General features: G+C 40.9%; 1 protein-coding gene across 1 annotated transcript; it reads right to left on the reverse strand.

The window, feature by feature from the left end:
* Positions 1 to 9,045: 9,045 nt before the first annotated feature.
* cunh1orf127 (chromosome unknown C1orf127 homolog) lies at positions 9,046 to 11,509 on the reverse strand. Its single transcript, XM_035655896.1, has 3 exons — positions 11,360 to 11,509; positions 11,103 to 11,220; positions 9,046 to 9,935 (listed from the first exon to the last, which is right to left on the reverse strand). The coding sequence occupies exons 1-3, from the start codon at positions 11,504 to 11,506 to the stop codon at positions 9,466 to 9,468; spliced, it is 735 nt and encodes a 244-aa protein (XP_035511789.1). The 5' UTR covers positions 11,507 to 11,509; the 3' UTR covers positions 9,046 to 9,465.

The following is an 11,509-nucleotide window of genomic DNA, read 5'->3' on the forward strand; positions in this document are numbered from 1 at the left end:
TTCAAGGGCTGCAGAGCACAATCAGACCCTCTGTGTAATTACGACTTATTAAAAATGATTCCAAATTATCAGTGGATCTGTGGGCTGGTGTCTGGGTCCAAACTGAGAGCTGTATTACTCGCAGAATAACTTCCCATGGGTGGATGGTCTGTCAACAAAGATCCCTGTCCTTAGATCACTGAACACTACAAATTAATTAAAGGAAAATCACAACCATCATTGAATTTGTACTCATATATATAATGTGACAAGGAGCACCTATGGAAGCAGTTTTTTTTTTTTGCTCTTCAGAAATGAGTGACTTTTGGGAATAAGCATTATTGGAAAGGCACCCTCAATGACTTGTTGCAATACACTTTAAGCACTTTCGTGACTAGTTTTTGCTCCCTATACACAGACTCATAATGAGAAAACACAGTTCAGCAGAGAAAAGACATCTCAAACAGCATGTTTACCCTTCACACAACATGGAGGAATTAAAAATGGATGAGCGCCCCATCCATTATTTCAGCCTCCAAATGGCAAAATCTGTATAAAGCTCTCAGTATCCGTCTGGGTGAAAATAAATAAATCAAATATGCACTTCGGCATTTCCTGCCTTTTTCTGCATAGTATACGGTGTCGTGTTTGTGGAGGGCACATCCTGCTCTTGAAGCATGATGAGCTTTCTAAACGTATATAAATAAACCAAGAGTTTTCAATTAGCTTTCGCATCTTTTCTGTTAATTCAAATGATTTTGTCACTTTTCCAGGGCAGTGCATATAATATTTAGGCTACTCTCATATTTCTCCCAGCCCCGTTCTCCCAGCTGAATTTTCCTCTATCTGAAGTATTCTAATTTGCAAACACAGTGGTGTCAGAAGTGATTTTGCTGTAAAGCCACTAATTATATGCAACATCAATGCGATGTGGGGAAAACGTTAAAAATTTAGCATCACAAGACAAATGGAAAAATGCGTGCTGAAACAAGGAAAAGAAGCACTAACATTCACAGTCTTTCAATGAATAATACATGTTTCTCCCCTGCTTCACAAGGACTCGCCCAGACTGGCTTCAGTGTCACTCTCGTCTTTATCCTAAAAAAAAATATGTGTTTATGACTTTTCACATGAAGCACTGCTGTTTGCATCAACTCATTAAAGGAATTGTTGACTATATGAGGCATTGTTCTATGGGCTGATTTCATTAGCAGTCCGTGTGTACAGAACACGGTGTACAGAAGTGGAAAAACAAAAAGGGGGGGGGGTCATGAGTTAGCATGAACAATTTAAACTAATTTCTACATGTGAAAATCTGTATATTGGGTTTCTCCCTCGGCGTAAAAAGAAGCATTAAAAAAGTGAAAATACTTCCACTTTTGCTATGTGATGAATGAGGGCTTAATGATATTTAAAATGGGAAATTCTCTTTTGTTATAGCGAATATTAACTGGCTTCTAATTGCCTTACCTGTTTGCAACAAGACTGAACAAAAGTACTAGTGCCTGTGGTTTATTGTGGCTCCCCAGACGCTCACCAAATGGCAGCCATGTGTACTGTTAAGGTGCAAAGGAGGTTGATAAACTGTTGTGCATCAAGTTGATAGCAGCTAACATGACCTGCCCTCTGAACTCTGTTAACCAAGACTGACACAGCGGGTCACTGTTGGACCGACAAACAACTTTGCTTAATTTTGAAGGTATTTTCATGGCTCCCTTTACACAGTAATTATATTCCAAATCATTATGTGTTGTAAAGTCTATTGACCCCTAGTAAACTTATATTTACCAAGCTGGAACAGTTAATGAAATAGTCTTTTAATTAGCACTCCTCTTAAGGGTGGAACATCTGAAGGGGTCCCTGTTTTGTTTTGGCTTTGTGGTTGACTGAAGGGTGCAGATCCACTGTTCTAAGATAAAACAGTAATATCTTAATTAAGACGTGCCATTTAACTGTTTACAGTCTAAGGCAGCGCCATTGTATGTACCTCTGTGCCAGGGGTGGCACCTGCAGTACAGGAATATTCACTGCACTATGAATCAATAAAACAATATCATAATTTCTTCTTTTGTTGTTTTGTTTTTTTAGGGCCAGGTCGTTTTTCAAGCTTGACTGATTGAAAGTGGTCTGACTACTCAAGGTAACAACTGGAGGGGGGGGCGGGAGGGGGGTTCTTTGCTGCTTGTATAATGCAGTCTTTGGCAGGCTCTCTCTTTGTATTAGATACATTAGGACGGAAATGTGCACTAACTTAAAAATGCTCATGTGAAAAAACATGGAATGTATTAAATTAATGGTCTCTTTTGCCTCAGGGCAGTAATGAAAAGGGACCCCCAATGAGTTCATTTTTCACGGCTTTGGTTATGCATTCAACACTCTAATTGAATTTCAATGTAAGTTTTACAAAGTCTTTATTACAGTGACTCTTGATGTAAATTACATGTGATCTATCGTGGGACTTTCACCCATTAAGTAATTTAATTGTGACATGCACTTTCTACGCACCTCATGCTTTTATGCCTATTCCTCCTCATCTAAATTGTCAGTTTCTTCTATTATCTGCACTGTTTATGTGGATTGAGGAAAGTAGTCTGCATATACTCTAGGCAACTTTCATGAGAACAGTGCCTTAAAAGGAGTAATTGCTTGTCTCCCCCGTGTTAAGAGAGGGGACAGCACCCGACAGCTAGAGTATACTGGAGTATACACAAGTCACAAGGATTAGCAAAATGTTTGCAGATGACTGCACAGAGCACATTTTATCTGGGAAAAGTATATTATTAGATTTATCCTGTGAAGAGGAAAACACAGCACTCAGAGCAAGTAAAATTCATTAAGTTTTACAAATTTCTGCACAAGGAGAAGCCAGCTTCTGAATAAGCAGACATGTTAAACGTGCAAATGAATGTGTACCGCGCATCCAAACAGAGACAATATATTCAGTGTTTTTCTTTGTGAGCTTGTCCACTGTTTCAAACAACTGTATTCTCAGCCCTGATGTCTGAAATGAAACCTGGGAGTTTTCTCTGTCTCCATCTAGTGTTTCTGCCTGAAGTCACTTTTTGAGCCTTGCAACATCTAGAACAAAAATAGAAATCCCTCACCTCCCTTTTCCTTTACCATTAAAAAACAAAAACTCTAAAAAAAAAACATGCACACACTGAGAGGACGGAAATCTTAATCATACAAACTGTACATTTCTCATTAATAGCATGGCTGTGTGTGGGCACACGTGTGAATGTGCATGAGCTGTCTGAAATACTGACGCTGGATTGACCTGATCATTAGAAGGGGGAAGAGGCTTGACCTGATATTTCCTCTGTTGTTTGGTCAGGAAAGGGACGTTATTGTAAAAGGGCTGTAAAGATAAATAACCTTGCCGTTTCCATGGCAAAGGCACAAACAGTGGCTGCTGAAGACAAAAGAGCTGAGGACAATAAATCCAGCACTGTCAATTTTGTTTAGTTTTCAGAGTGTTTTTGAGGGAAATATGGTTTCAAAACAAGAGGCCACGTCCATTTTTCCACAGAGAAAGGGAAATTGGATCAGTTTTTTCTGCTTTTTCTGAACAGGCCACAGTTTCATCTTGTACATTACTTTCCAGGCCACGCCATCCTGATTGGTAATAGGAATATCTGACACCATATTTTGCCTCTGGATCAGGAAACTCCTTGTACAGCTGTATACATGTTTTTATAGCCTTTGAAAGAAAGGGTATTGTCTTTAAATTCCTAAGAATACTTGGTCCAGCCCTTAAATATAAGTGGAAAACCATCCCAGGCGCTTTTTTTCCATGAGCTAAACAATCAAGAGTGAACATTATTCCTGAGGTCAACAAGAGTTCATTTCATTACGACAAATCCAGGTTGAAACTGTCGTCAACTTTACTTATCATATAAGTGCACATTAAATGGGAAACAATGTTACTGTTTTTTTGTTTGTTTTTTTTAAATCCAACTCTGTTTACAGGTCCTGTTGAGTACCAGTGCATGAAATGAGTTGTAGAAAGTCTTTTGTGACACCAAAGGGATATATTGCCTCAAGTGATGTCACTTGAGTCTGCGTCCGTTAGGGCTGAAGAGTGCAAGTTTGAAAATTAAAAACATCTGAGGGTGTGGAAGGAAGAAGACAGAAGTGAGCTTACCTGACCTCTGCAGCCTGCTCCTTGTATTCCAAAAAGTTCAAAATAATTTCAAATGACACACAATTTGTGCAAATGAATTTGAACAAATAAATTCAAAACACATAGTACAACTGCATGACACCACATGGGAATGCTTAATGTAATGACTAAAGGTTAAGACATTTGCTCTTACCACACCAATGGGCCGCATATCTTTGCATATAAATCTTGCCATCTTATCTGTGAAGGCACCAATGCGTCTGGCTGCACAGTGGCAGTCAGACAAGTTTATACACTTGACTTGCTCCGTTCACCTGTGGTGCCTCAGCTCTGCTGCCTCACTTGGGTGGCAAGCTAACGTTAGCATGTGAGTATGCAGATTTGTTGTAGTTGTAGAGTTAGACAGCTGCTTTGTACAAAGTCGACAGAAGCACATTGCCTCTCAGATGCTTTGGTGTCGCAATTGATTGTTCACTCAGGACAGCTTTGCTCCTTGCCTTGCTCACTAGTGTGCTCCATTTTCATAGTAAACAACAGAACACTTAAAGGCAACTCTGCGCATCTTCTTCGCTGGTTTTCATTTTTGTCATGCGGGCATGTGTTTCTCAACGAGCTCCCCTACAGCTGCATGGGACGTGTATTTCACACACACGGTCGTACAAAAAACTCACTTGCGGCACCTCCTCCCCCGTTTCTACCGCTGCTGAATGTGCCTTGTTTTTTCGCCGCGGCAACTTGTTCCTTCACTGCTGGAGGCAAGTATCTCACCGACGGTGCGTAAATACATTTATACACTAACCCGTATTCGAGGGGCGGCCGTGTTGGCGTTTATGTGGAATTGCCGTTGAAGCCGTTCGTGTTTCTCGCCTCGGTTCTCGCTTTCTCGGCGGATACTTTCGTTATTTCCAATCTTGACCCGGGACGGTAGTCCCAAAGTTGCGAAGGTTGGTTTCGCCTGGCGGGGTCGCCTGAGGGGTAGGGTCCCCATTTTCACCGGAACAGGCCATTTAACCATCCAAATGATTTCTAAACGGGTTTATTAAGCTGAAAAAGTTGCCAAGTTCCCCTTTAAAGCTTAGTTTGCTGACAGGTCAATAGGTCATGCCATAGGTCAAGCTGAAAGTGGAGCGCCCTCTGCTGGATCAGAAACTACTTTAAACAGTCTGTTGTGGTTATAGACTACATTTTGAATTTGAACAGGTCATTATATATTGGTTAAAATTAACCAAATTTTAAACCCAATTTTTGGAATTTCAGATAAAAAGTGAAAGTCCCACTTGCATCTCAACGCTACATTAGCTGCTACTAGCATAACGCACCCAAATCTCTGACCGAACCGCAGGTGGTCAATTTGAGGGTATGTAGGTACCAGGTTTTGACAAGAAAGAAGAATGCGTGGAATAAAAAAGACGATATCTCTGGTTCTGCTACATTGATTTTGATCCTTTTTAAAAACTGTCAATTATGAGCCCGACATGCTATAAGCGTGCAATGCTATATCAGTGGATGACTGTATTAACATAAAAAAGGAACTCTGTAATTCAACATGTTCCTCAAAATAACGGAACAGCTTCAGGTTCAACTTTTTTCTGCCCATTTTCTGTCATCACCCGAACATCTATTCTGTGGTGTTAAAAAAATCCCCTCCGTGGCTGCCCTCTCTGCCCCCCCTCTCCATCTTCTCATCGCCAGGGGAGACGAGCCTCGTCAGAAGCGAGGCGTGATGAGGAGCGGCCTTATCACTCCAATACAAGAGCAAACACAGGAGTCTTTACAGCACGTCGTCTCAGGAAGCAGTGCACGGCAAGATTACTGCCCTTTAAGAAGCCCTAAGACACGACCAATCCCAAGTAGTGTTTTATCTTGACAGTTTGCAGCGCTTTGTTTGCCTTTTCTGTGAAGCCTGGGGATAAAAGAGCAGCCTCTGTGAGCTGTGTCTGATTAGGATCTAATTGTTAACATTCACTGTGCCTTTTTTATTATCTAGTCTGGTGTTGCCATACATGCAGCAGGTAGAGGCCTTTTCAGTGTTATGAAGGACTCTCCCCTTGCTGCTCTCGTGTGTTACTCAAGTACTAGTTAGCACTAAGGTGGCAGGAGAGGAGCCCCCAGCTCGTCGACATCAACAACAACAACAACAACAACATCAACAAACAGGAATTGATGGCGAGTGTTTATTATCTGGTTTAATTGCTCCTCATCTGGAGGATCTGACAGTTGCGGTTAATGAGAGAGGGAGAGGAGGCACGAGCTGTTGGCAGCGAGCTTCATAGTGTAAGACGCGCGTGTGTGTGTGTGTGTGTGTGGTAAAAAGAGACCACATACAGCTCAACAAAACTAACACGAACATCAAAATCTTTATCGAATTATTAAAACAGGTCCCTAAATCAAGAATTAACGAAAGAACCAGAAGCCTTGTCCTACAGTAACTCCTCAACAAATGCACCTGTGAACCTGCAGACACGCACACAATCACACCCCACACCAGATCTTAGCCCCTGTGCAGGCTGTGTACGCTAATCAGATGCCGAGCAAAGACAGGATATCACTGAAATCGAGCCTCTTCCTCAATTTTTCATCTGGCCTGCAGCAGCCCTGGCTCGAGTCCAACCAGGGACCTCCCTGACATTGTGCAGTATCACGCACACACATCCAGGCACGTTCTGACAAAGAAAAGCGTCAAGACCAGTAGGCCTGTAAGCAAGAGGGGATGCTTGGAGAAGGCTTTGAGGACAGGAGCGTTGTTTTCTGTTTCCTCTCACTCAGAGGAAAGAAGAAAATGATGAGAGAATGAGGAATATTGAATGTCTTCAAGTGATACTGCCCCTGCACTGAATGTCAGACACACACATAAACACACATATAAACACACCACCACAACCACCATCACAGGCTCGTTGTCCCATTCATAAATTTCTCCCGTTGAGAAACACGGGCATATCTTAAACAGGGCATACCCGCCCCTTTTACTACTCCGGCTCAGCAGGCCCACATGGGAACAATTAGGGGTATACGCAAGTTTGGCGAAGGTCCGTAGCAACCAGCTGCATCTGTTTTTATTTACCTTTTGCTCTGGTGCTGGATAATGTCATGAGCACATCTGCTACTGTGCAACGCAACCGTGGTTACATGCGTGGTTGACCCATGATTCTGTAATTACCCGCCGAGCGAGATGAAGAGGCCCAGCAAACCACTCAAAGCCACACAAAGCCTTCCTCCCCCCTCTTCCTCCCATGCGTCTCTCCAGTGGCATGAAATCCCGCCTGCCTCGCCAAAACACAGTGCTGAGAGCTGGTAGCTGGAGAGTAGAGGATGCTGAAGTGGCATTTAATGACCCAAAGTTGTCCACAATAGTAATTTTGACTTCATTTTGGTGTCATTAAATTGCCAGTCAGTTAATGACACTCTCTTTCTATTATGCAGGACCAAATGTGGTTATTCTCGAATGAGATGAGCTGAGATGCGATGCACTTATCAAATTTCCTGATGTGATCTGATTGCTTGTTTGTGGTCACATGGCACAAGCTGCACAATTTGTCACCCGGTCTTGTTGTAGGGCTACTTTGGGAGGTCTGACAACCCTGAACATTAACTAGAAATATTTTAGTTTTTGCAGCATCATGGTGGTTTCTGCAGATAAGTTCAGAGAGATCTAATCAGGGGAAACACACAGTCCACACAAGAACTTACAGTAAATATCTCCACAGAGGGTTCTTGTGTGTCATGTAATGAGACTTGGATTAGTCACAGGTGGCAAATTCAGTTGCACGGTAGAGTGAAGAAGATGTTTCAGAGCTCTGAATTAAACCAGAAAAAAATGTCACTTTCTCCAAAGGTCTGGTGTTTGTTTGAAATTCTGAAAATTCACATTATTGAGCATCTTTACACAGCAAACCTACAGCGGCCAATCAAGACAGGCCTTGTTTATAATAATGATGAGTGATTATGAGCAATAACAATGAAGACCATATATGGATCACTTCACAGAAGCAGTGTGTGTGGGGGTTGGGTGCCACCATGCTTAGCATCTCCCAGATGTGCAAACCATATGCTCTGACTGAAATTAAAACAAAAAAAGAAACAGTGAAACATGAAAGGGATTTTTAACTTTGTAAAGACAGTTAACAGTCAGTACAGATAGGGTAATGACCGACAGAGGCCACATGAAAGAACCGGGGATGTTGGCGTGCTTTTTGCACCACTTATTCCATTTCCTGCTCATAAGTTCACTGAGCAGATGGAGACCAAAGGCACAAGGAAGTTTAGATTTTCTGCCCCACAGCCCATTGTATATGATGCATGTAACTGCGTAACACTGCACTGTTATCATTTACAGAAGCTTTGGTGCGTACCAGGAGGTCACAATAACAAAGGTGAAAAAAAAGGTGGAAACACAAGTGAAACATCTTCATTTTAGTCAAGGGAATTTGGTTCATGCCTGTAATTTTGTATGGAATATATTTAAGGAGGTTATAGTTAAAGCAGCTAATTAACTATACTGGCAAAGATGGCCCCAATTAAAGTAAACTTCATTTTCTACTACATTTGCATTGCTAAGTGGTAAATCATGATTCATATACCGCTCAACTGCCACACAAAAACAAAAAATCAACAAAAAGCAAATAATATTAAAAATATGTCTACTGCAAAAATATTTAAAACTGGTTTATTTGGATTAGAGTGTCTGCAGGCAGGCTGCGGGCCCATCCAGAGAGTTTACTGAAAACACATTCAATAGTGCCCTCTCCTGTTTGTTCAGTATACTGCACCAAAGCTACACAAAGCAACACCACAGTAGTTGAATGTGTAATGACGCTAATGCTTTGAGTCAGAAAATGGATTTGTCTTTTTCAGAGAAGAAAAATATGTTTGTAAAGTGCCAGTCTCACCGTAAGAAACATAAAACTCCTGAAAGTCTGAGATTAATCATTGACAACCAGATAGTCATTGAAAATCAAGTCTTTATTATGAGTTTTTATATAACGCAAGGCTGCTCCTGAAGATGGCATCAGGTTTAACAACTGCTTGGTCTTCTCTACGTCAGCCTGTTGTGCTGCCCGAATAGAGACATGTTTATTTAACGCCTGCCTTGTCTGCGTCTGGATAATGTCCACCCTCAGGCAATGGCTGGCAGAGGTCTGGCTGTATTTCTGCTTGTATAATCAACCTTCACAGCACTGACTGACCACAGCATCACCTTTAAAGACTGCAAACAGACGTAGCTGTAACACATGACACCAGTGAGAATTAAAACAAAAGAAGCAAATCAAAAGGCTTTAAAGTAAGTGTGAAGTCTGTGTGAGTACATAAAACTAAGAAAATTACATTTAATAATCACAGATTTCACAGATTTTGTCCAGTTTCTACTCCCCCCAAATCCACTTTGGTTTTCCCTGTTCCTGCTGCTCTTTATTCCCACTGGTTGTGTGTAATTGTTGGTATTTTTGTTCCGGTGGAACCGTTGATGACTCAAGGAAAACTGGCTCTGCTGAAATATTTGCAGTGGCATTGTGAAAATCAAAAAAGCTTGTTCCAGTCGCATTAATGGAAGTAATGTTGTCACCATTAAACCTGGAAGATGAATGTCCACTTTGACTCTTAGACATCTCATCAGTGTGGAGATTAAAACTGCGGCCCTCCATCTGTGTATGAGGTGATAATGTTGTGGAAAACTCTGCACCCATCTCTTCCAAAGGACCACTTTCGTTCAGTTTCCCTACAGGGACGGTGGAGCGGTCCAGTGTAGTTAAATTCTCACGTTTAAAGTTGAGCGTGGACAGCCATGTGGTGTTTGGACCAGGAGAGGGTGTGATGTGTGACTCAGCAGCCCTGGCTGTGGAAGTATGATAGCATCATTTTAGTAAAGGTGAAATGAATTAACATCCATAAGTGATATTTATTGACATTTTTATTTAGCTGTTTGATTTAATAATAATGTGTAATTTTAGCTGAAGGAGTGACATTAATTGTTCAGGATTTACACACAACATTACAAACTTTCTCCATAACAACACTAATTAAATCTCAGTTTCCCTGCAGTTACTCCATAAACTAATATGTCCCTGTATTATTATTATTCCACCCACTGAACTTGCTAGTCCAAAACTGGTTTGATAGAAAATGAGTTTGACATAAGAAGGCTGTTTTCACATTCACCGGCAGGACTTTGTGACATCACAAACATTTTGGAGGCCAATCGTGATCCAGTGTGTAACTTACACCAGTGTGCTGACGAAACCTGAAGCCTCCAGTGCACACTGAGATCGGATCTACAGTGAAGTGAAAAGGAAACCTCTTGTGGCCAGCAGACACAAAGCAAGCTTTTGAAATTAACAGTATTTGCATAGTCATAGATTCTGTTTGTTTGATGTTGATTTTTGTTTGTTTTAACAAAGGAAAGGGAAATGTTGTGAATTTTTGATAAGGCTGTCAAAGGTAATGTCTTATGGGGGATCTTAATACCAAAAATGGTAACATTATTATATTATTTTGACTGTAAAAATTATAATTTCAAGTAGAATCTCCATAATGGTGTAGTTTATAATAAGGTTTATTATTTTAATTATTGTTATAAGGTTGATAACAAAACTACCACTAAGGGATATTACAGTTTAATCTGATAAAAGCATGAAAGTTCATCTATAGATTCACATCTTAGTATCATTAGGATTAAATCTTCTCTCTATTTTGTTTTAGTCTTTTATACGTACTACTACTTATGAATTACATATATTGTACATGTGTTTGATTATATTAAATTTCATTTATCTCTGTTGTCTTCTTTTATTTCAGGGTCAGTCACTTTTGTTTTAACTTTTGTTTCACTTTAAGTTGTATGAAAGGTGCTATATAAAGTTAAATGATTGGTTGACTGAGCAGCAAACAAAAATAAGTGCTTGGTGTTACAACAGTAAAAGCCTTTCAATGGCTAGTGGTCAAAATATCATCCAATAATTAATCACCACTTTAGCTTTACTGTGTTCATCAGCAGCACACTCACCTGTGCATGGCAGTGTGTTCTCCATGGTCCAGTGCATTTTGTGATTTGTCTCTTTGAAGGTGAGCACAACATCCACCCTGTAGAACGGCTGCAGGAGTTGTTTGCTGTCTGCGCAGGCCTGTAAAACAAACCTGGTTTAGATGTTTTACACTGTAATGAATCCTTATGGGAAAAAGACGCACAGTACTTAGTAGAAATTTCAGGAACTGGCCCCACTTCATTACACAAAATGTACTGCCTGTTGTTTCAACACTAACCTTGGTCTGGAGTATTCGGGCTGTAGGAATGGTCAGTGTCACAAATTCACTCGTCTCATGCACAGCGAAATGATCTGTCTGCTTCACTGACACATTACTGACTGTCAGTGCTTCATTGACGTAGCTGCCCCGCTTGGTCAAACCCATGTG

The sequence above is a fragment of the Morone saxatilis genome, unplaced genomic scaffold (assembly GCF_004916995.1).
Source record: "Morone saxatilis isolate NCDOM2014 unplaced genomic scaffold, NCSU_SB_2.0 Contig15, whole genome shotgun sequence".
NCBI classification, from domain to species: Eukaryota; Metazoa; Chordata; class Actinopteri; family Moronidae; genus Morone; species Morone saxatilis.